General features: G+C 41.0%; 1 protein-coding gene across 1 annotated transcript in view; it reads left to right on the top strand.

Annotated features, from left to right (window-relative positions):
* The first annotated feature begins 22,820 nt into the window (after positions 1 to 22,820).
* The window catches only part of mtor (mechanistic target of rapamycin kinase), a 253,459-nt gene continuing 249,766 nt past the window's right edge, over positions 22,821 to 26,513 (top strand). The window contains exons 1-2 of the mRNA XM_081349573.1: positions 22,821 to 22,920; positions 23,667 to 23,821. Of these exons, the coding sequence (XP_081205699.1) occupies positions 23,702 to 23,821 (120 nt within the window). The 5' untranslated portion in view covers positions 22,821 to 22,920; positions 23,667 to 23,701. The remainder of the gene's footprint in view (positions 22,921 to 23,666; positions 23,822 to 26,513) is intronic.

Below are 26,513 nucleotides of genomic sequence, written 5' to 3'. Positions count from 1 at the left end.
TCTCTCTCTCTCTCTCTCTCTCTCTCTCTCTCTCTCTCAATTACATTTTTTTTACTGGCATGACATTTTGTATTGCCAAATCATTAAAACAACATAGAAAATGATTTAGTACATGTGAACATTTCGTAAAGCCTATGTAGAGAAAATAATAATAATAATAAAACTAAATAAAAATAGACAATATTATATAAACACATGGCTAGATATAGCAAGTAATAATAACAAATACTAATAAAATAAATAATAATAAATAAAACAGATTATAATACAGGAGTCATGAAACAACTACTGAACTTTAGTTTTTCGGACTTTAATAATTCTTTTACCGAATTCCAAATGTAGAGTTTCAATCAGATGTTTTTCTCAATTTAAGAAATCAAATTTTATAGGAGGACCCCACACTTCACTGCCATATAAAACAATTGGTTCAATTATTGATTTGAAAAGTTGGGGCCAGATTTGGTTGTCAGTTTTAATTGATCTCTTTGAGTTTTCTATTTGAGTTCAATCACAACCAAAGTAATGTTTCCTGTTGAAGTTATTTTTTAGGCCGTTTTAAGTGTGTTTTTGTGGTTTCAATAGTTCTGTGTGATAGTGTGAATTATGTACATTACTCACAGAGTACATTTTAACACTGTAAGAGACGAGTTTATTCATAAATCCAGCAGATGTCACACTTTCTGTTGGATTTTTTATTAATGAAATGTGCTTTTTGACAGGGAATCTTTTCAGAAAAAAAAAAAAACATATGATGCTTGTAAATCAAATGGTCTGAAAAAAGGAAGCTCCTCTACTCTTGACAAACCAGAAATATTCTGTTCTCTTGTACAGTAAGCATGAAGATATTTGACAAAACCAACAGTTTCGAAGTGTTTAGTCACCAAAACGTTTTGGTCATCTATAAGAACAATTTCAGCTATTTTACTGAAAATAACTTTTGCACTTTTCCATTTTAGTGCAAACCAGTAGGTCATGATGATACTCAGTTCCAGAATCCCTTAACCATGAAGCTACTGTGATCTAATTATACAAAAAATGTGGATACCTTTCAAGAATAGTGTCATGATATTGCGAATCCTCAACATACAGAGTTTTTAAGGGCCCATATTCATCATTTCTAACATGCGAACTTTACCAATGATAGGCAGTTGCATACTGGTGTTTTAATGCAAGAGACTTTGTGATGTTTTTTTATACTGTTTTAAAAAAAAAACTTGTCTTTAGCTTTTGAAACGCATTGACCATACATGTACAAATTGACCAATCTTGCGAATATGCAACGTGGACAATGTAACATGTAATGGTGCTTTGGAATCAAATTCTTATGTGAATATAACTCTTTAAAGAGACTATGATGCTCTACAATAAGGTGTTTCAGATAGTAGGTCATACTTTCTGTTATTACAGGAGAAAACACTATGTTAGTGATCTGCAACAAAAGAAGTAAATGCCAGTGTTTGATCAACAAGGTCTCCAAATATCAGAGGAATATTTGGAATTAAACAGAATGTCTGAATGGTATTCAGTACCATTCCCTGTATGCTCTAGATTTAATCTTAGGGCTTAAAGCTCTAGTTATTAACTTAGGGACCGCTAACACAACACCGTTCTAACAGGAAAATCCTTAAAGCGCTCCGGCCGCCCATCCAGACAAAACAGTGCCTGGTGTCTCGAAAACACACTCCCTGAAATAGGTTCGAAGGTGCAAACGATTATCTGTTATCTCTGCGCAAACCTCAAATGCGCAGATGGCGCACACATGCGCATTACGTGTTCAGGATGCGCGTTTGAATATATATGTCCGCAGATGTGTAGTCCTTCTTTACAAATCAACCCTCAGTAAACTACTTGTCTGGCCTAAAAAATGTATAATACAGACATTTTTTGTCACGTCTGCGTAGCCATGCAAATGGGAATTGCGGTAACTGCGGTAAACCTCGGATAAACAGAGAGACTAATATTAGCGTAGATGCCATCCTTCTTATGATGTAACAAGCACATCTGGATTTATGGGAAGTGTTCCCGGTTCCAGCTGACCTAATCTATGCAGCCTAACATTGAATTATAGAAGTCTATAAATGTGTTATGTGTATGCTAGGCCAAAGAGATGTGTTTTTAGTCTAGATTTGAACTGACAGAGTGTGTCATGCTTCCTGGACAATGTTAGGAAGATTGTTCCAAAGTTTTGTTGCTAAAAAGGAAAAGGATCTACCACCAGCAGTCGATTTTGATATTCTTATTCTATTATCAACTGGCCGGAATTTTGAGATTGCAATAGACGTGAAGGACTATAATGCGTTAAGAGCTCGCTAAAGTACTGGGGAGCTAAACCATTTAGTGCTTTGTAAGTGATCAGCAATATTTTAAAATTTATACAATCTTTAATAGGGAGCCAGTGCAGTGTTGACAGAACTGGGCTAATATGGTCATATTCCCGGTTCTGGTAAGAACTCTAGCTGCTGCATTTTGGACCAGCTGTAGTTTGTTTATTAAGCATGCAGTGCAACCACCCATAATAGCATTACAATAATCTAGCCTTAATATCATGAACGCATGAACTAATTGTTCTGCATTTTTCATTGAGAGCATATGATGTAATTTAGATATATTTTTAAGATGAAAAAACGTGGTTTTACAGATACTAGACACGTGACTTTCAAATGAAAGATTGGTATCAAAGAGCACACCCAGGTTCCTAACCGATGACGAAGACTTGACAGAGCAGCCATCAAGTGTTAGACAGGTTATTACGTGAGGAAGTTTTTTCTCCAATAATTAGAATCTCTGTTTTTTCAGAATTAAGTAGTAGGAAATTGCTAGTCATCAAATGCAGCACTAAGATCGAGTAACACTAATAGAGAGTTTAACGAGTTTAGAAAATTCTTCCTCTCCTATAGGAATGAATTAATCGAATTTTTCCTTAGGGAGACTACAATGCATGCCCTGATGCGATACTGTAGTAGATGGTTGCATAGTTATAATTTTCTCCCTGATATTATCAATCTTATAAATGAAGAAGTTCATAAAGTCATTACTGCTGTGTTGTTTGGAAACTTCTGGGCTTGAAGCTTTATTTTTCGTTAGTTTAGCCACTGTTTCAAATAAATATAGGGTTTTGTTTATTTTCTTCTAATAGTCTTGAAAAATAAGCAGATCTAGCAGCTTTTAAGGCCTCTCTGTATTCAATCGAGCTCTCTTTCCATGAAATGCGAAATACCTCTAGTTTCGTTTTCTTCCAGTCGCACTCCATTTTTATGGCTGCTCTCTTAAGGGCCTGAGTAAGCTCGTTGTACCACGGCGTTGGACTATTTTCTTTAATCTTCTTTAAGCGCAACGGGAGCAACTGTGTCTAAAGTGCTGGAAAAGAGAGAGTTAAAAGTTTCTGTCGCAATATCGAGTTCTTCTAAGCTACCTGGGATGCTGAGATGATGACACTGATCAGGACGATTATTAATAAAGCAATCTTTAGTGGCAAAAGTGATAGGTCTAACATATTTGTAACACGGAGTCGGCTTTGCAGCCTTGGCTAAATGAAGTTTACACGAGACTAGATAATGATCTGAGATGTCATCGCTCTGCTGCAGAATTTCAACGCCATCAACATTTATTCCGTGTGATAATATTAGATCTAGAGTATGATTACAACAATGAGTAGGTCCTGACACGTGTTGTCTAACTCCAATAGAGTTAAGAATGTCTTTAAATGCCAATCTTTGAAATGCTAAATCATAACTGTCAGTAGCCTATGCTTTCACTGGCCTTTAAAAGCGCTCTTTAATTAAATTAATAATATTGTATAATAATACAATTACAAATCTAAGAACAATCAGTGTAATGACAATTTTATTCTTTGCATGAAAACACTTGAATTAGCCTAATTGAACACTGTCTGGGTGTATTAAAACTTCAGAATTATATTCGTATAGACTTGCAACAGTGATAAGGTAAAGCTAAGAGTGGTCCATACCAACCTTCCGAACGTATGACTTACAGAAGGTATACTTAACTAAGAACGTTTCGGGAAACACGTATAAACGATAAGGTACAGCTTAAGGTGTAACTTAAGAACGACGTAGCGTTAAGGAGGTTTTGGGAAACCCAGCCCTGTTTTTTTTTGTTGAACATCAATTGGCAATTAGAAAATTTACGATTAGCATTAGCCAGCACTTTTAAATTTGCTTTGATGTCAGACGCTCTGGCTTCCGGCAAACATGTGACTATGTTGGCTGGTGTCTCTATTTTCACGTTCCGTGTAATAGAATCGCCAATAACTAGGGCACATTTAACAGGATTCACAGTGGGTGTTTCAATGAGTGGGGAGAATCTATTTGTTATGGTAGTCGGAACGGAAGAGTGGTGTTTTGTCCCGCGACTACAGCATCTCACCATCACCCAATTGCCCTGCTGCACGGGCTCTACTACAGCCGGAACCGAACAATGTACAGAGTTCATTCAGCTAGTTGCATCCAAAGTAGTGTTGCGTCCTAAGACTTTGTTTGTTTTTTATTTATTTGTAATCATTATGTGCTTTGTGGTGTTTTCTTTTGTTTCTTCCATGTCTACTGCCACCATGTTCATGTTGGTGATTGGGATCACTTGTTGCTCATTTGCTGCCCATTAACCTCAGCTCCACTGATTGGCTGCAGCCGGGAGAATGTCAGCATATAAAGCCAGCACCATCCCACAACAGGGAGAGAGAGAGGGTTGCAGATGCTAACTTGCCACTTGGACTTCTTATCCCTTGTTCCAGATAGCTTCATCCTGTTATGTTGTTGAGATCTGTTAACTATTGGTGTAATTGTAGATATAGTTGAAGACTTATGGTTTTGTTTAGAATTTAAGATTTTCTTTTAAGGAAACTTGTAGGGAGGTGGGTGCCATTTTTGTTTGAATCTGCTTTTCTCCTGGTTATGGGTAGTTAGGGAGAAAGGGAACTTTATTTGTTATTTATTTACTTTTTGTTTTAATGTTTAGGTAAGTTATGGTTAAAACTGAGTTAGAAACCTTTTTGTTTGTTTTGTTGGCCTTTGCCCCCTCCTGAAGTTTTGTTTCCTTTTATCTTTATTCTTTTGATTCAATAAATACTTTTTCTAAGCTCTTAACACACTAGTTTTGGATGTGTGTTACTGGGACTAGAGACAAGAAGTACCTGTGCTCTCTCTCTCCAAAACTTTGTTACTGCTATGCCTAGGCCCCCTAGACTTAAAATAAAAGGGCTAGCACGTAACAAGTGGGGGCTCGTCCTTTCTTGTGAAAGTGTACCGCGTTGTAATTGTAAGTATCTGCTAATTTTTTCTCTTCTGTTTGGCTGTTTTCTTTTTGGTGAGGAGGAAAGGCTCCTGTGGTAGTTAGAATTATGGAATTTGATTTGATGTCATTTACTATTTCTCCTAACATAGAGGTTTTTGAAAGCTGCAGAAGGGCAGATTTGCTGTTGATTGCAGATTTCTTTAATGTTGAGGTTTCAAGGCAGGCTACTAAACAAGTAATAAAAGATCACTTGCGGGGAAAGCTGGTTGATGATGGAGTTTTACCAGATTACTCTGCTGTCAGTGCTGAGGAACAACCTGGGAACACAGCAGAGGCTGTGTCAGGTGAGGTTTTTCCTGGGCTGGCAGCTGAGTCTCTGAGTGAAGCGATGTTAGCTGTAAAATTGAAGGAGTTAGATCTGGAGATAAAAAAGCAGGACTGTGAAGAGCAAAAGATCAGGCTTCGTACTATAGAGGCACAAGCAGAGAGGGACATTAAGATGCGTCAGTTAGATTTGCGTGCTCAGGAGTTGAATCGAAAACCGGTTCCTATGCCCCGCTCTAGACTCCCCTCTGCTGTATCGCTCGTCGCTTCACCTGCTGCTTTTGTACCTCAAGTAATGGATAATGTGACTCCTGAGGCAGATTTTGATGTTGGCAAGTATCTTAAACTTGTACCACCGTTTAGAGAAGCGGAAGTGGATTCGTATTTCGTTGCTTTTGAACGGATCGCTACGAAATTGCGGTGGCCGAAAGATGTGTGGGCTCTGCTATTGCAGTGCAGTCTTTCTGGTAAAGCGCAAGAGGTTTGCTCTGCCTTACCAATAGATCAGTCCCTTGATTATGATATAGTGAAGTCTGCCGTTCTACGAGCGTTCGAGTTAGTGCCTGAGGCATACCGTCAAAAATTTAGGTCACATTTGAAAACAGCCAAACAGACGTATGTTGAGTTCGCAAGGGAGAAGAAAACCCTTTTCGAGAAATGGTGTCTTTCCAGTGGGATCATGACTCTTGATCAGCTTCAAGAGCTGCTCTTGCTGGAGGACTTCAAAAGTTCTATTCCAGAGAATGTTGTTGTCCATTTAAATGAGCAGAAAGTTGCAAACCTTTCCGATGCCGCGGTTTTAGCCGATGAGTTTGTGTTGACCCATCGGACTGTGTTTCCCCCCCGCACGTCGTGTTAATGTGTCCCCTTCTACTTGTGAAGTATCTGATAGGGAAGCGACACGTGTTTTCTCACGCATTGGCAAAGGTGAGACTCAGTCAGGTGCGCGCCGTAAGAATGCTCCAAATGATAAACGAGTTTGTTTTTATTGTCTCGATAGCAGTCATTTAATTTCTGACTGTAAAGCGTGGAAGCAAAAGAACTCCGCTTCCAAATCTAAAAGTGTTGCACTCGTACACCCCGTATGCGAGGAAAGCCACACGACCGCTCTGTCCTATCAGCCTTTCCTACTGACTGGTTCAGTGTCTGTCTCAGTTGATTCTGAGTGTAAACCTGTCACCATTTTACGAGACACTGGGTCAGTTCAGTCATTTATCTTAGAAGAATTATTGCCCCGCTCTACAGAGACTTATTCTGGTGCAGACGTGCTTATACGTGGAATTGGAATGCAGTGTATAGATGTTCCTCTTCACAATGTCTATCTGAAATCAGACCTTGTATCGGGTACTGTAAGACTTGGTGTACGTTCTCAGTTACCTGTCGAGGGTGTGGGCGTTATTCTTGGAAATGACCTCGCTGGGGGTGAAGTTTTTCCCCGTCCAATTGTGGTCCATACCCCTAAATTATGTGAGCAACCTGACCTTGCCCGTCAATTTCCTGCAGCTTTCCCTGCGTGCGTTGTGACGCGTGCCCAGTCGGCTAAATTCAGAGACATGGTGGATCTCTCTGAATCGTTTTTGGTGGCGCATGATGAATTTGTGGAAGATAAGAAGGCAGTAGAGCCAGAAGTGTGCCCTAATACCGAGAACGCAGTTATAGTTCCTTTAAAAGTTGGTAGGGAACAATTGGCTGTTGCACAGAAATTAGACCCTTCATTGGTGAAATGCATTGAAGCTGCTGTCCCCCTGAGCCAAGTGTCTAATGCTAAGGTAGCTTATTTCTTTGAAGATACAGTGCTCATGCGTAAGTGGAGGCATGAAGCTCACGAGGATTCACAAGAATCGATTCAAATTGTATTGCCAGCTGATTACCGAGAGCAGGTGTTAAAACTGGGTCATGAACATGTGCTATCAGGGCATTTGGGTGTCACAAAAACCTTTCGTCGAGTTTCCCGGTACTTTTATTGGCCTGGATTAAAATCAGATGTGTCTAACTTTTGTAGATCGTGTCCTGTATGCCAATTGGCTGGGAAGCCCAATACAAATATACCAGTTGCCCCTTTGCAGCCGATACCGGTTATGAGAGAACCTTTTGAGCGACTCCTTGTCGACTGTGTGGGTCCTGTACCAAAATCCAAGTCAGGACACGAATACATTTTGACAATCCTGTGTACCGCAACACGTTTCCCAGAAGCGATACCTTTACGTTCAATTAGAGCCCAAGTGGTAATTAAAGAGTTGGTGAAGTTCTGCACCACCTTTGGACTGCCTCGTGTTGTGCAAACTGATCAAGGGTCTAACTTTACATCAAAGGCATTCACTCAGACCCTTGCTGAATTAGGTGTTAAACATCAGCTCTCAAGTGCGTACCATCCTGAGTCGCAGGGCGCACTTGAAAGATTTCATCAAACCCTTAAATCAATGTTGCGCTCTTATTGCTTAGCCAGTGGGAAGGATTGGGCTGAGGGTCTTCCATACCTTCTGTTTGCTATCCGTGAAGCAGAGCAAGAGAGTATTGGGTTTAGCCCCGCTGACCTTGTTTTTGGGCACACTGTACGTGGTCCTTTGAAGTTGCTAAGTGAGCAATTATTAGCTAAAGCCTCCTCTCCTGTGACTGTACTTGACTATGTCAGCACTGTTCGTGAGCGATTGCATAAGGCCTGCGAACTTGCTAGAGAACACTTGGTTACAGCCCAGTCAAAAATGAAGACCCGCTACGATAAGAGAAGCATGAGTCGTAGCTTTCAACCGGGTGATAGTGTTCTTGTTCTCTTGCCTGATCCGGGTTCTGTGTTCCAAGCTAAATTCTCGGGTCCTTATGAAGTCAAAGAAAAGCTCAGTGACACCAATTATGCCATTCACACTCCTGATCGCAGGCGAAAGACCCGTATATGCCATATTAATATGTTGAAGCAGTTTATTGTGCGTGGTGAGAAAGGTGTTTCTTCCCTTGTTCCATCTGTTGCTGTTGCTACTGCTGGTGTGATTCCAGAGGATGAGCCTGTTGGAAAGGATGTGCAAGTTGTAGCTAAACGGCTTCAAAACTCTGCCATATTGAGTGACCTGCAGAGCTTTCTGGTACACCTGACAAAAGAATAGAGCGAGCAGATTATTCGAATGGTTCAGGACTATCCTTCAATCTTTTCTGACGTGCCTGGTAGAACAACCATGTTAAAACATGACATTGATGTGAGTGAATCTCTTCCAGTTAAGCAACATCCTTTATAGAGTAAACCCTAAAAAGCGTGACATAATGAGATCTGAGGTGGAGTACATGCTGCAGCATAGAATAGCAGTGCATAGTCAAAGTCCATGGAGTTCGCCTTGTTTGTTAGTGCCCAAATCCGACGGCTCTTATCGTTTCTGTACCGACTATCGTAAGGTTAACTCCTTAACGAAACCTGACTCTTTCCCTCTGCCTAGACTGGAAGACTGTGTTGACAGGGTAGGCTCTGCTAGGTATGTCACAAAATTAGACCTGTTAAAGGGTTATTGGCAAGTCCCCCTAACTTCAAGGGCATCTGAGATCTCTGCATTTGTCACCCCCGAATACTTCCTGCAATATGAGGTTTTAGCTTTCGGCATGAGAAATGCTCCTGCCACCTTCCAGCGCCTTATGCAGGTGGTTTTGACAGGAGTGCCAAATTGTGATGCGTACTTAGATGACTTAGTCATCTATTCAAAAACTTGGGAAGATCACGTCAAAACTTTGGAGTTAGTATTCAATCGCCTTACGGCTGCCTCCTTAACCTTGAATCTTGCAAAATGTGAGATAGGAAAAGCTGTGGTAACCTATCTGGGGAAACAAGTTGGCCAGGGTTGTGTCAAGCCAGTTGAGGCCAAGGTTGCTGCCATACTTGAGTTTCCTACACCCCGCAACAAGCGTGAGTTACGCCGATTCTTGGGTATGAGTAGGTACTATAGGGGTTTTTGTTGTAATTTCTCCACTGTTGTGTCACCTCTCACAGACCTTCTCAGTACTACAAAGAGTTTTAAGTGGAACACTGAGTGTGATTATGCTTTTAAGGCCGCAAAAGATCTTCTTTGCTATGCCCCAGTGTTGTCTGCCCCTAACTTTGATTTGCCTTTCAAACTCCAAGTAGATGCCAGTGGTACTGGTGCTGGAGGAGTTCTGTTGCAGGAGGACTCCCATGGAATTGACCATCCTATCTGCTACTTCTCCAAAAAGTTCTCGAAGTGCCAGCAACGCTATAGCACAATTGAAAAGGAGGCCCTTGCTTTGCTTCTAGCTCTTCAGCATTTCGAGGTTTATTTGGGAAGTAGTGCCATACCTATCGACGTGTATACTGACCATAACCCACTGATTTTTCTCTCCCGCATGTCCAACTCCAATCAGCGTTTGATGCGCTGGGCCTTAATTGTCCAGGAGTATAACCTTAACCTCCAACACATCCGTGGAAAAGACAATGTGGTGGCGGATGCACTCTCTAGAACTGCAGATGTGGAGACTTAAGTGGGTTGGTTAACCAAGTCAGGTCTGAATTACACTACTATTGGAGTTCTGAGTAGTTTATTTTTACAATCTGTGGGTTGTGAAAACTTAATGTTGGGGGTGTTGCGTCCTAAGACTTTGTTTGTTTTTTATTTATTTGTAATCATTATGTGCTTTGTGGTGTTTTCTTTTGTTTCTTCCATGTCTACTGCCACCATGTTCATGTTGGTGATTGGGATCACTTGTTGCTGATTTGCTGCCCATTAACCTCAGCTCCACTGATTGGCTGCAGCCGGGAGAATGTCAGCATATAAAGCCAGCACCATCCCACAACAGGGAGAGAGAGAGGGTTGCAGATGCTAACTTGCCACTTGGACTTCTTATCCCTTGTTCCAGATAGCTTCATCCTGTTATGTTGTTGAGATCTGTTAACTATTTGTGTAATTGTAGATATAGTTGAAGACTTATGGTTTTGTTTAGAATTTAAGATTTTCTTTTAAGGAAACTTGTAAGGAGGTGGGTGCCATTTTTGTTTGAATCTGCTTTTCTCCTGGTTATGGGTAGTTAGGGAGAAAGGGAACTTTATTTGTTATTTATTTACTTTTTGTTTTAATGTTTAGGTAAGTTATGGTTAAAACTGAGTTAGAAACCTTTTTGTTTGTTTTGTTGGCCTTTGCCCCCTCCTGAAGTTTTGTTTCCTTTTATCTTTATTCTTTTGATTCAATAAATACTTTTTCTAAGCTCACTAGTTTTGGATGTGTGTTACTGGGACTAGAGACAAGAAGTACCTGTGCTCTCTCTCTCCAAAACTTTGTTACTGCTATGCCTAGGCCCCCTAGACTTAAAATAAAAGGGCTAGCACGTAACAGTAGTATCTAAAGCCCTTGCACTCTTACAATTAACCTCGATTAAAGTTTGGATGCGTGTCCCTAGTTCTGAACTTTTCTCCATCAGCCTGACTTTCTCCCTGCATTTATCACATGTGAAGCCCTCACCGCTGACAGAGAAGGCTATACTATACATGTGGCAGGCAGTGCTAGTGACTGATCCAACTCACCACAGTTGTTTGATGGACTCGTAAAAGGCGTGAGCGTGAGAGAGAAAAGCACGGTAAGCACAGATGGCAGGTTGACGCAAGTGAAATGCACTAGCGATAGCGATTGTAGATTAAAGCTAGCGATGTCAGATCAATATGACAGACAAAATGAGATAATATCAGATAGACTGTTGTAGAACATTGATTATATGTTCTTAGTTATAACTGAATCACAACTGTGCCTTCAAACAATCAGTGTTTGCCCCGAAGATGTGATTAATATCCAGTTCTCTAGTAAAGAATTAACATCATTCAAAAATGAGTTTATTAGGCTATTTCATATGCTATTATTTGTGCATAAACATATCTGGTTATAATAATAAACATACCGTTTGTTTGAAAACAAATTTTTTGTCATCCTTGCTGCAAGCGTACAAGAGCGATAATATCATTGAATGTGAAGGGGGGCCCTAAAGTATTTTCTTGGGAAAAATGGTGTAGCGACAGATAGAAATGAAAAAATCAGATACAATTATTTGTTATACTTATCAAATAATCTTTAAAACCCACTCTGGGATCTATGGTCCCTTCCCCCCAACTAGGGCAAGAACCATGACTACCATCGGATAAGATGTTTTATTGCTGTTAAAAATGTGGTCATGTGGTCAAGACAGAGACCATAGGGAAGTCAGAAACAGACCTTAAAACAGACTTTGCTGCATTCATTTATAGACAAACCGATCTATAAATGAACATGCATCTCAGAAAAAAGTGTAAATGATTTACTGTCTTGTGTAGTGTCTTTTAATTCTTTTTTTTTTATACTGTGTGTTTTATGATAGAACCAACGGTCAATGTAACCTCACCTATACCATGTTTGGTCTCTATAAATTGGTACTTTGAAGATCGAAATAATTGTGTACGTGATATGTCGATAGCTGCGCAACATATTAGTATTACAAGAATCTTTCTTAGTTTCTTCATCAGAAACCAATCCAGCTGCACATGCAAATGAGCACGCTTAAAACAAAGATTCATAAATCAACAACAGAGGAATTTTCCCCCTTGGAAATTCTACCCTTCTCATTGGTCAAGCAAACCCGGAGAGGTGGGGCTTTTCTCAGGCTTTATTAGAGACAAATTCACAGTGACCCAGGCTCTCTTCTTCTGGCCTTCACTGCTGCTTCTTCGGGTTGATGTCTGTGGCGAGGCCGTGACCACAGCCTGCTATGCCTTCACTCTCCCAACAGAGTCAGACTGTATTTTCTTCAATCCAACTCTGAAGAAATCTGCAACTTTACCATCACTGAATGGGCAACCATTAACTCTTCCGACTTCCTCATTCCTTGGTTGCCTGCGTGGCCTCTCCGGCCCAGGGCCGGCAGGCCACAATCTGCATGTGCTCAGCCATGTGCTCATGGAGAGAGAGAAAACCTTCAACCAGAACAGAGTCAAACAAACCACTCAAGTTCACCAATTTTTCTTCAGTCAACGCCGAAGAAATCGATTGAGACTCATGGGACCATCAAAAATCCTTCTTCAGGAACTTTACGATATGTTTCACTGCAAAGGCCATGCAAGTATACATTTAATGAGGGTCTCTGAAAATGATAAGCTGATGGTCCTTTTCAGGTTTAATTAATCTTTTCCATAGTTACATTTCCTGCTTTCGGTTTCATTCTGTCACTCACCATTTTACCTATGCATGTATGTATGTGTGTTTAGATTAGTTATGTGTGTGATTTAGTTAATAAAACTTGTGCACAATACGTATTTGGTTCTGATTCTCTGCTTGCAACAAAGTTTACTTTACGATTTAGATTTTGACTACAGGCTCTTAGTAGTACTGTACAGTAAGAAAGACATTTCCCTCCCCCGGAAATGAATATTTCTTAGAATTAATAAACAATTAATGCTGAGTGTTCATGGGACAAACAGGTGGGTTGATTGTAATATTAATTTTACTACATTAAGTTAATTCTATTTGCTGATCCAAATATTCATAATCAATTATAACAAGTTATGATTGATTATTAATATTTCTTTAGAGCTAATTTGCTACAATGGGGTCTCAGACAAAAAAAGGTTGGGAACCACTGATCTAACAGATGAACTCATAAGAGACAGACTTTTGTGTGGTTTGGCCAATGATGGCATGAAAAAAAATTCTACTAAGAGACAGTGAGTTAACACTAGCCAAAGCAATAGAACTGTGTCAAATCCACGAGCAGACTGATCTGCACGCAAGGACTCTTGCAGAGCTTAAAAGCAACACTAACGTGGTCAGCATGTACCACAAGATAAAGACTAAAATGACACAAGGATTTAAACAAAGATCCAACTCTGATCGCACAGGCTGTCAGATCATAGCGAATTGTAATAGTTGTAGAGGCAAGTATGAAGCAAAAAAGGAAAAATGCTTAGCAGTGCCTGAAATGTAAAAAACAGAATCATTTCAAAAAGTGCTGTAAATCTACACCATAGCACATGCCAAATAGATGGAGAAAAGCAGTAGATCAGCTCAAACCAAAATAAACTTCCACAGATGCTGCAGATGAATCCTACAGTGTGGATGGAGTGTCACTGGAAAAGGCTGCTGTACAAACAGTTTAAAAGAAAACTCCCCAAAAGACTGAGCTAATTTACACTGTGCACATCAATGGACATTCAGTTGATCTTAAAGTAGACACAGGGGCCAAATGTAATGTAATTTCTGAGGCTTTGTTCACGAAAATGGAGAGGATTCTAGCTCATTGAAAAACACCAAGTTTATAGCCTATGGAGGTGAGGAGATACCCACAGCAGGCTTTGCTACTTTCACCTGCCACTCATCAGAAAGGGCATATGACCTCTCGTTCTACATTAAGAGAAATGTGCAACCATTGATAGGACTGCCAGACTGCTTACAAAAGAAATTGGTCTCGCTCAACAAAGAAATTCATCATGTGACAGCAGATGAAGTCTCAAGCTTTGTAAGCCAAATTCATTCTGAATATTCAGACCTTTTCAAGGATGAGATTGGTAAGCTTCCAGTAACATATTCAATGAAACTGAACCCAGCAGTGCACCCAGTTGTAAAACCTGCACGCAAAATCCCAGCAGCCATGTCTCGGTCAGAAAACGACTTGCAGAAAATGGCTTTCATCAGCAGAAGCTGTATTATGACAAAAGCAGCAAGCCTCTCCATCCTCTTTTCAAATGTGAAGTAGTCAGGTTACAAACACCTCAAGGGTACAATAAAGTGGGAATCATCAAAGACATCTGCAAGGAACCAAGATCGTATGTGGTGGAATCAGAGGGGAGGGATTATAGAAGGAATTGTAGACACATCTTGCCTGTCCCTGAAACCTTGCCATCATAAAATGATGAATACACAACCTTGCGGATCAACTGAAAGTTTGTACACCAGGAAAAGATCAAAGTTTCCTTGCAAATCACACGAATGCACAAGTGACATCCACTGACTCCAAATTAACATCGGAGGCCACTTTACCTGCCAAAGAATCTGAAAAAAAGCTTTATGTGACTCGATCAGGCAGAATCTCAAGACCAAACCCAAAGTATATTCAGTGACCTCCTTAGAGATGGTTAAACATTTGCGAGAGACTGGTAAATAATTTGGAGTAAAATGTTTAGAGTTTCATTTGTTCATAAAATGTGACACTAAGTGCCAATAGCATATTTAGTTATACATGCTTTGATTTTGAGTTGATGTGGATATTTGTTGTTATAAACTGATGAAAGATTACTAAAGAAAGAGGATGTAGAACATTGATTAAATGTTCTTAGTTATAACTGAATCACAATTGTAGGTATCTATAGTTATGACGTCAGTGTTTGCCTCGAAGGTGTACGGTAGTTTGTCTGAAACTGCCAGTTCTCTAGAAAAGAATTAACGTCATTCAAAACTGGGTTATGTGTCCATCATTCATCAACTGTGATGATTAAATTATATGAAGCAATATAAATGACAGGAAAGATAGAAAATAGTTTAAAGCAAAGCTATACAGAGCTACAACGCAATTCACTCAGGCAGACAGGAAACAGCTCTGCAACTATACAATATAAAAAGACAATATACAAACAGTAATAATACACAAAATGTACTGGGGAAATGCATGTTCATTTATTAGACAGACTGTCAATGAATTAGTGGAGAAAATTCCATTTATATGGGACTGCATGTCTGTTTGTTGTAGCCAGTACTGGTCTCTCATTGAGAACAATCAATGTCCTAAGTGTCTTTTGAAGTGTATGAGTGGAGCAAAAGAGTGATAATTCACAATGGGGCAACCAGATATCACGGAGTCTGCCTGGGTGAGGACTTGTGAAGATTAAGTGTAACAATGGTGTGTTTGATCGGTCCAGTCACAACACATGAAAAGGAATTGATGGAAAGCGAGTCGGAACTGAGTTTATTATGATGTATTATTTATTATTATTTATTAAATGTAAGAAAAAATAATGTTTTCAGAGATGAAGGCATACATGTTATCTTTTGTTTTGATGTAAATTAATCACTTAACACTAAACTGCCAATAATGTAAGCCACTGCAGTGTCTATGGGACCCCACAGACATTTGTCATCCACTGTATTAAAGGAATAGAAAGCAAGTTAATAATAAGACTTTTTTCCTAAAAGTTTTAACTTTAAGGGATGAAAAACAATGTAATTTCCTCATTATCTTCACCTGGAACGCAGTGTGGTGTCCACCACCTCATTAGCGGGTTGAATTTTAGACCATCGGAGTGAGGACAAAGAGAGTAAAGTGAGGACATTTTGGCCGGTTCTCGCTTTCTGAGACGACTTTAAAGGCCTGTTTGAGGTTCAAGACTTGGTTTTAGGGATAAGGTTATAATTAGGTTAAGGGTAAGGGTTCGGGTTAGGCAGTTAGTTGTGATGGGTAAGGTTAGGGTGAGGAGCTAGAGATTGCACTGAGTCAATAAATGTCCTCACAAAGATAGATGTATAAGAATGTGTGTGTACATGTTTTTCTATCCCGGTGGAGACTTCAAACTGAATGCACAACAACTTATGGGGACTTGTGTCACGGTGAGGACCTAAATTGAGGTCCCTATGCAGAAACAAGCTTATAAATCATTCAGAGTGAGTTTTTTTGAAAATGAAAAAATGCAGAAAACTTTATGCGATGGGCAGGTTTCAGGGTAGGGTTAGTGTAAGGGGATAGATTATGCAGTCTGTACAGTATAAAAACCATTACGTTTATGGAGAGTCCCCACAAAGATAGTAAACTAGATGTGTGTGTGTGAGTGTGTCTCAACTTTAAAACTTGCTGTCTCTTCTTTGGACCCTGCATAGTCACATTTACCTAAAATATCTACTATTAAACACATTTCTAATGAAACTTATTTAAACTTCCATACATAAAATACAGCCTTGTTTCATTTTAGTTTCATTGTGTTTTGTTTTTGTTTTCCCTGTTCCCATTTGCCGGTGTTCCTGGTCATTAGTTTCTATGGTTTCGAATTAGTACCACACCTGTTCTTGATTTCCCTTGTTTGTACTGATTTGTGTATTGACTTGATTGTGTGTTCCTGAGTTTGTATCTCCAAAATAATTATTCTAGTATTTTCCTGTTTGTGCGTGTTGCTTACCAGACCAGCTGTGACAGAAGACTGAACCGAAAATCAAATAATGGACTTACCAGCTGTCCACCTGATCTTTATAGAGCAGGGCAACGAAGCCTTGAGGACCACACCAACGACTTTTTAGACCTGGTGTGTCTTACAAACTTTCCAGACCGCTCTCAAGGCAGGGATTTTATACATTCCCCGAAGCGTCAGCTAGTGTCGCAATATTAAGATACCTACCTCGAAAAGTGACGTCTCGGATTACTAAATGTAACCATGGTTCCCTATCAGTTCGACGTAGTCGACGTGTCGACTGATTGGGATCACGTTAGGGAGCCTGTCATCTTCGAGTATTGTAAAAACAAGCCAATGGACATTGGCGTGCGTGAATCGCATCACACGATCCGCCCCGCAGCGCTGTCCCGAACAGTCTCGGTTGGTTGATTGGTGTCTCGGGACGGACCGCGCTGGTTCTCAGCTCGCCGCCCCAGTGCCTTTCTTTCCCGAAGTGCATGGAGAGCTTACCAGGTTGTGGACGGCACCTTTCTCTGCCAGAAACTGCCTGAATAGCTTTTCCCCACTCACTACCCTTGACGGAAGAGTGGTGAAGGATTGCGAGGCTATCCCTCCAATGGAGCAGTCTGTCTCGACACAGGTGCACCTGTGTCCGGAGGCCGCTGCCTTTTGGACGGGGGCCCCTCGTTTCCCCCTTATAGCCTGTGAGTTCTCATTCGTTCTGACGGGCAGAACTTACAAAGTCTGTGGGCAAACCGCCTCCTCTTGCGTGCCATGGCGCTGCTACAGGTTTATCAGGCCAGGGCACTCATGGACATGCACGAGGGCAGCCCAGACCGTGCGCTCATAGGTGAGCTCCACACCGCATCCGACCTCGCCCTCCGGGGCAGGAGTGTCGTGGCATGCGCGATCTGTCTGGCGATGTCCACCTTAGGGTCCAGGAGCACCATCGTTGGCTCAGCCTGGGTGATATGGCGGGATGTGGACACGGTTCGGTTCCTGGTCTCCCCAATTTCCCAGGTTGGGCTGATCGGCGACGCGGTGGAGAGCTGTGCCCAACAGTTCTCTGCTGCCCAAGCGCAGACAGAGGACTTTCGGCACATCCTGCCCCGGCGATTCGCTGCTGCCTCCACCCCGCCGGTGGCAGTTCCTCCACCTGCTCGTCGCCGAGGGCGTCCCCCTGCCGCCAATACCGCTGGGCATCCGCAGCAGCCTTCAGTCAGACCTCAGCGTGGAGCCGGCCACTGTAGGGGCGCCCAGCCCGTTCTAGGCACTGCCAAGCCAGGTGGCAAGCGACAGCGAAAGCATTCCCTGAGCGGACCACTCATGGATGGAGGAGGATGCTCTTGGAGTTGGTCCGATCCACTCCCTCCCCCCGGTGGAGGGTCGGGTGGAAGCTTTGTTGTGTGTGTGTGACTGTTCCGCCGCTGGTGCCCAAAAACAGCGGAGCCGACGGTACCCACACTTCAAAGAAAAAGTAGTTTCCTCTGTTCCTTGGTTCAAAGAGGGCCAAGACTGGTGGTGTGCGACCCTGTAAAGCCTTGCACCCCTCAGCTACCTCTTGTATTGCCAGCCTTCAGTTGGGTGCGGTTCGAGGACCCGGTCACGCTTTCTCATGCACTCTCTACCGCCATGAACAGACAGGTAAGAGTCACACTACACACTTCCGAGCTGGGTCCCTGTTTTTTGCCTAGAAGTCTGTGGTATCCGTGGTTCCCCTGCATCGCTCAGTTGTAGCACTACACGGTGCTCCTGGCTGATCCAGCGGTTCCTCTGTACCAACAGACTCGGCTTTATTAGCTGGCATTGTGTGCGTTCGAGGACCCGGTCACGCCTTCTCACGCACTCTCTGCCGCTACAAAAACTAGAGACAGGTGTTAATCATTCAGACCCTGCTTCGGGCCGCCTTCGGGCCTTCCGAGCTGTGTTCCTGTTCTCTAGCCCGCTGCCTCACTCTGAGTACGTCTCTGATACCTTGGGCCCCCTGTGTTGGTCCGTTGTAGCACTGAAAGGTGCTCCTGACCAACTCAGCCGGTTCTTGTATAATCAGACTCGGCTAAAGACGATTCAGTTCGTCTGGCACCCGCCCATGTGCAGCACTATTTGTTACACATCTGTGTTTCGAATTGTGTCTGCGGTCGTCACTTCCTACTGGCGAAGGTTGCGATCGAGCCGTTCCTCTAGCCGATATGAAGTGAGGCCTGTTCTTCATTGTACTCAAACTATAGTGAGTTAGACCATCAGGCATCTGTGTGCTTGATTCGGGCCCTTTTTCAAGCCTCCGTTCAAGTTACAACACAGTACGCATTACTAATGCTCATCCCCGTGAATGGTCTTTAGCGTGGGACCTAAAGGACGCGTACTTCAGATATCCACTCCTCCGCAAACACGGGCCAATCTGTGTCTTGCGTTGAGGGGTCGAAGTCTCAGTACAAGTCCTTCCCTTCGAGTGCTACATAGTCAGTTGGGTCTTCAGGTCAACTGGAGAAGAGTAACTCGTACACGGACTGAGGAGCTTTTTTCCAGTTCGGAGGTGGACTTGGTTTACACGTTTCTCAACTGGAACGTGTCAGGTCAGTGCTTAAAAGTAAGAAAGGGTCCCACTGAATAACCTTCAGAGGCTCCTGGGGCATGTGGTAGATGCAGCCGCATATAACCGGTTTCCTCCATATGATTTCCGCTTCAGCACTGACTTCATGACCAAGTCCCTAGGTAGCCGTGGTAGAGCAACACACGTGGTTGAGTGTGTTAACAACACCTGGTATGCTGCCAAACTCTCAGCAGTGTTCAGACCTTTTGTTTCTCTGGGCTAATCGCTCCTAGAATAAGTGTCTACTAAACACTAGCTCAGGAGCCACGTATAATGGGCATGCAGTAAGGAGGGCTTGGGCATACCTCACACTGCATTGGCATTCAATTGCCTCGAGTTGAAAATAGCAGTTTCCTTGCTTGATGCTGCTGCTCAGCAAGATGCACTGCCCAGTACAGCGACCGTTGCGCTTCCCTCGCATGTCACAACTCGCCTGCCACCTCCTCCTATGGAGTCAGAAGTTTCTGAGGTTGCTTCTTCCACTTTAAATTCCGGCCTGCTCAATCGTGCTGCCCATGTGGCCTCACGACAGCCTGTTGCCGAAGAGAGTGGAGACTCCATCCTCAGGCGGTCCAGCTGTTGCCGCTCTGATCTTGTCCCCTTGCCAGTTGTTTACTCCCTTAAACACGGAGACACCGGCTTACAGCTGACGCCGTCGCCTTCACAGAATGCGTTAATTACCCAGTGAGCCCTCTTGCACATCACTGTGTTAGGTCAGGTAAGAAGGAGCAGGTTTTTTTAGTTGCCCCGTAATGGCCCAACTAGGACCTCATTCCCCAGATAGCCTTCCTGACTCATTCCTCTGAGACTTTTCAGGGATGGGGCACCGTTGGCACCCGCACTGAACCGGAGAAATCCAGGTTCACCTCTAAAAGAACATAGATACTATATCTTCTTCTTCGATCACTTCTGTGCTTCCTTCCTGCAGAAGATGGGTCAGATCGTGGCTGTTCCGCTCCACCCTCAAAATGATGTTGCCCTTATATTAACGCAAATCAGGATGCAGTCGAGATATAGGAAGTACGACTTGATCGTCAGGTTCCTGAGCGGTGCAAGGAGATGAAATCTTTCCTTCTGAGGCAAAAGCGCTGACTGAGATATATAGCGGTTGGCCTCACCCCTCGCTCGATCGTGTGAGTGCCATTGGATATTGCAGTTGCAATGGCACAATTCAATCAGACTTCAGTATTTTCGGTAAAAGAGATTCCCCAAAACATTAGCTAGGGAACCATGGTTACGTTAAGTGACCCGAGACTTTTCATTATAGACCTTATTCGCCAGAGAAACAAGCTGTGGCATCATTGTCGAAAAGTAGGCTAATTAATTGATGAAGTGGATTTACTTATTGTAGACTTAACAGTCACCTTTGTAGTGGTTAATTCATAAATCTGTAAGATCTTACTCTCATGCTGTGGAAATACAAATCGGAAGACAGAACACAATGAGCGTGGCCCTGAAAAGGGGCGGAGCTACGTAATAAAATATATTTATTCAGTCAGTTTGTCAGTCAATAAATAAATAAATAAAATATGCCTGATAATACCAACCCAGAGTGTCACTCACACAGGAGCTGTTTAGCCTGTGTAGTCTGATGTAATTCCAAAAGAAAAGCCCTCTAAAAACTCATAAGGTGTTTTTTCCCCTATAAATTCTAATTGGTATAAAAAGTGTCAACAAGAATTCTACATTGACTTTATAAGTTTTCTTTTTAGACAAAACAGGTTATATGAGTTTTTGGATGGGCTTTTATTTTGTAATTCAACATCAGACAGTAATTTTGAAATTCAACATTTAATATTATTTAACATTTTAATTTATTTGAACATTATCATGCGTTGTATTTAGTATTTGTATTATTTTATATTTATTTACTTTATGACGTTATTTAATAATTAATTCAATCTTTGACAGACAGACTGACTGAATAAATGTAACGTTAGGCCTATGCGAAATCATGTTCAGAGGAAGATCGCTTTCATTTTTTAAATTAGTTTTTACATGCTATCGTAATGTCTATCTGCACGTACCAAAAAAAAACAACAACGGTGGTTGACCGTTTTTCAAAGTAGAGGCTGGTCTCGCAGTTTTTAACTGAACATTTTATTATTAAAAACACTGGCTTTCTGTCTTACTACCTTGTCGCTTTTTTATGCCATTAACAATATTTTATTCATTTTTAGTACGTAGTGCTTGGTAAGTCCCGCCCATCCGTAAAACCCATAGACAGAGTATAAGAAGGGTAAAACCCCAAGTGGACCTCTAGGTTGAAAAATCGTCAATGCAAGTGAATGTGAGAAAATAATTATTTTCTGGTCCCGTTTGAATTGTGCCATGAATGTGAACATATGTTGTCTGTGATTTTTTATATAATTTTTCATGTTACGAGTTTGACAGTATATTGTATGATTCTTTGGCTAGCAGTTGTGGAAAAGACATAACGAGAAAGACTACATGTCGCCTATGTGACGTCACCAGAATAACACATTTTCCCTCCACTTGTCAAATCACGGTGCTAATGCTGCGATAATCTATGGAGACAGATCGAGATGCCTGTGTGTTTTGTACCCAGATGTCACCATTCAAACAAAATGGGCTGCTGTTATTTCTTCAGATTCCCTTCTGATGTAATCGAAAGCAGCGAAGAGTTGTAGTCCACAAAGTGCTCTCACACAAAGTCTAACCGTATCAAACTTCTACTACCCGCTAAATTGTAGCATTCTTCACACGAAAAATTATATTAAAAATTCACAGACAACATATGTTCACATTCATGGCAAAATTCAAACGGGACCAGAAAATTATTATTTTCTCACATTCACTTGCATTGACGATTTTTCAACCTAGAGGTCCAGTGGGGTTAGCGGAAGGGGCGGGACTTACCAGCTTTCCTCCTGTTTCCGTCCGAGCGAATGGTTGGTTAAACCAGAGAATGTCTAATAGGAAGAGAATTGGCACTCTCTGCTTACTTCCGGGTTCTGGATTGGTTGCAGTAACACGTCTCTGTCCATGCGGGGGCGCTCGCGAGCGAGTGCAGAATGAATGGAGGTCTATGGCGAAAAACCCTCAAAACCCACTTTTCTCAGGATATAATTTTTTGTCTAGTAATTTGAATGTTGTATTCGAAAGGAGATGCAAAGAAATTACACATTGCTGGGTGTTAGATTTTTTAGAGTCACTTATTTGGTTTAAAAAGTCTTTTAAAATGTCAATGACGTCAGAATGCTGACGTCATTAGCAGAATGCTAGCGTGTTCTGGGCAACAACAACTCAACCTGTAAGAAATAGAAAAGAAATAAGTACTCGTTCATTCAACTTTCGACCTATAACCCATGTTGAACTTGCAAAACCTACAATAAAATCTGAGATTTCTCAACGGCATTTGGGTGAAAGAGACACATTTAGCCGTTTAGCCCCATTGACTCCCATTCAGTCTGCACTCGCTCGCGATCACCCCCAGTGGAATTCTAATGGAACTGCAACCAAAATCAATACAATGGGGCTGAATAGGGAGTGCCAAGGCTCTCCGTAGACGGGCTCTGGTTAAACCAAAACTGGACAGTCATAGACGGAAGCGACGTCACTCCGTTTTTGTGCCCGCCTTCTGTATTTGCAGTTTCACGAGTGCAACACATCTAACGTTAGTGCAAAACCTTTTACACAAGTAAGAAATATTGCATTTTAAAATACATGAATCCTTTTTAATGTTCTGTTTGATATTACGTAAACGGTTAACAGTCACTGGTGCTAATGATGATTGTAGGTTAGCACCTTTGGCTAACCACTATGCGTCCTGTTATTGTGTTCTTCCATTATTCTATATTATTCTACATGCGCGTCTATTATTTTCATCTGAGCATGCTTTAATAATAATAATATGACGTGTTATACAGTCGAGATTGTGTATCCTTTGTGGTTAAAGATTTGGGCTAGGAGCTGTGAAATTGTAGGTTAAATCCTTGATCAGGACACCTAATTTGGGGGATTGAATCACTTAAAATTGTTAGCTCCTGTATGTGTTTATGTTTTATTGAAATGGGGATGGGCTTTGTAGTGGTGAAAATCTGAGCTGTTAACCGAAAGACTTTGTTCAAACCCTACAAGGGATGAATTACTTTTACTGTAGACATTAGCATACTGTACATTTATATACTTTAACTAATTGAATTGACATTCACATTTTTTATAAAATTATGGCAAATATATTTTTCATAAAGGGACACTGAATGTCAAATATATTTTCAATGGAAGGCTTTTTATTTTCTGGAAGTTGTAAAAGTTTTTTTTTTTTTCCGAAATACAGTCTCAGACAGCACTGCTTATCCTGGACATCAAAATGTTTCTTCACTTTAGTTTCTACAGTCAGAATAACACAGTTGTTTCTGATATGACATGTTGTTTGAATTACAGGTAGATCTACTGATAGCTGCATCCCAGCCGCCAGCATGTCTGGCACTGCCACACTTCTGCAGCAGTTTGTGAGTGGTCTCAAGAGTCGCAATGAAGACACGCGTGCCAAAGCTGCCAAAGACCTCCAGCATTATGTCACTACAGAACTAAGAGAGGTAAACTTTGATCTATTTACATAGTTAAACTTCATCAGCAGAGTGAGAGTCAGAACCCTAGATTTGACCACAGTCAAAGGAATAGTCTATATGTTTTTACTAAATGTAATGTCTAGGTACCACATCTGCGACTGTCAGAAAACAGAGACTCGTCCTTCAGTGTGTTTAAACAAACAAGAAAGGAAACATATTTACAGTAAATACACTTATGGAAGCATAACTGCATGTGCATGACCACAGGCCTTTGTAGATGTTCTGCAAGATCCGCTAACAGGAATACTGCCAGTAACAAATAGTACTACTTTAATAGGATGATTTAGAATTTAAAGCTTACAGGGCTCAACGCTAAAGGATTTTCTTAATTTTCTAGTGGCCTGGTCTCACTAGTGGTTCAGATTTTTTACTCACCCTGCCTAAATTTTCACTGGCCCCACCCCCACTGCAAAAAAGTTGTTGTTTTCATTGTTTTTGACACATGTGACTTATAAATAAATAATAAATAAATAAATAAATAATGTTGTTATGATACCAACATTTTACATACCGGTGAAATTTCACAATTCTAATTTCAATAACTATATAATATAATATAACTAACAATAATAACTAACAGCAACCTAACTAATATAAAGTTCAAACATGTTTAAAGACAAACAATCAGTAGTAAATAAACAAATCACAAGCAATAGCACAAATAAATACAATAGAACACAGACACAAATAAAATAAACAGTGTTTTTTAGGTAGGTCCAAGAGTAGTATTCCGGAAAGAAATACTGCAGGAATTAAATAAAGTAATCAAATGTAAAATAAAAGGATAGTCTTGCATATTATTCACTGCATAAATTAAATTAATTCTTATTAAAGCTATAATAGTTATTTAGTGAAGAGCAAGGGCGCACTGGCCATCTGGAGCACCAGGAGTTTTCCCAGTGACCCACTGGACAATGTGGGCTGGCCTGTTGCTATATAAATGTATAAAGATGGAATAATAGTACATTTATGTATAATTCTGTAAGCCCAGGTGAATCCCCTTGTGCCCCACATGACTCAAAATGATTAACTGATTTGGCATGCTCTGGCTTAGTGCAGCGGTCTAACAGCGCTCGCCAATGTCAAAATGTTTGAGATGGCCAATCAAATCAAACCAAAGAAGGCGGGTTTACTGTTCACAGAAGTCGAATCCATTTGAACAAATTGGTTGAATGAATGAAAGACTCTTTCATTAAGACAGTGACTTGTTTCATACCTATTGGCGATTTTAGTTTCATATTTAGTTTCAAAATCTCAATTTTATATTTCTATATTCAATATATTTTTTATTTAAAACATTCATCTTATTACATTATTTATGCATTTGTAGACAGTCTGTGTTGATACATCTTAATGCCACTTCAGATGCAGCTTCCGTGCCACCTCTGCAATGCAAAGATGGAATTTGTCTGATAGCCCTATGATGTCTTATTATTCTAATTGCATTTATTTATTAAATTAAAACATTTAAATAAATGGGGACATGCATTTAAAAAGGTTAGAAAAGCTGCCTTTATAAAAGTAAAAATGACCCTGTAAATCGATTTAAATATCACCTCTTGTTCTGGAAAAGTTTCTGTCATAGTATAGGTTTGGGGTTATTTTTCAGTTTTTATCCTGGCATCACTGTTTTCTGCAAAAGGTTCTCCTTTTTGGTCTTATAGATATGGCCTCCCTAATGTTAAACGATTGAAAATATCCAGGGTTGCAAACTACTGCTCACCTTTAGCGAATTCTCCAAAGGTGGACAAACACTATAACCACTAGACGTGTTGTTGTTCAATTACCTCGCCTTCTTTAGGTGTTGATCTTACCCGCATCCATTCAGTCTTTGTATTGTGGATCTCTTGTCCGAACCTGGTGCTCTCCTCATTTACGCGGTCGATTAATACTTGACTATTTTGCAGAGTTTCAGCTATAAGACCAATGTCGTCGGCAAATCTTAAGTTGCGGAGCTGTCTTCCGCCGACACTTGCTCCGACATTTTCCATGTTTTGTCTGTCTAGGGCAAGTCTCATGATGTGTTCCAAATACAGGTTGAATAGATCTGGTGACATTATGTAACCCTGTCTAACCCCGACTGTTTGTTTAAACCAATCTGTTGTATCAATGCCCACGATTACTGCGCTCTCGGCTCGTTTATATAGGTCTTCCAACAAACCGATCAGCTTTGGTTGCAAACCGTAGTGATCAGGGTGGGAATTATGTAATTTTAGGGGCCAGGCCATTTGGCCTCCACCTTTTTTTTTTTTTTTAGGGGCACCAAGGCCATATGACAGGGCACAAAGGCCATCGTACAATTCGATGGTTTTCCCATTCAGATTGATACCATAACATCCTAATTTGGAATAAGACATGGATTATGACTTTTTTAATAAAAAAAAAAATAATTTTTAATGAGAGAGAGAGAGAGAGAGAGAGAGCGCCATTACATCCAGAAGGTATACACCCTCACACAACAATAGAAACAACACAAATGCCAATAAAAGCATTCAGAAACAACACAAATGCCAATAAATTAATAATTTCCTGCTTTGTCGAACGCTCTTCTTCATGTGTTTCAAATATGGACTATAATGTTCAGTAGAGCGCCCTCAGGCTGCTGGTATGAATTGAAAACACAGCACATCAGTTATCAGCGCTCATAATATTACATCGA

The sequence above is a fragment of the Scardinius erythrophthalmus genome, assembly GCF_964197995.2.
Source record: "Scardinius erythrophthalmus genome assembly, chromosome: 20".
NCBI lineage: Eukaryota > Metazoa > Chordata > Actinopteri > Cypriniformes > Leuciscidae > Scardinius > Scardinius erythrophthalmus.
This window is presented reverse-complemented; position numbering and strand designations above follow the sequence as displayed.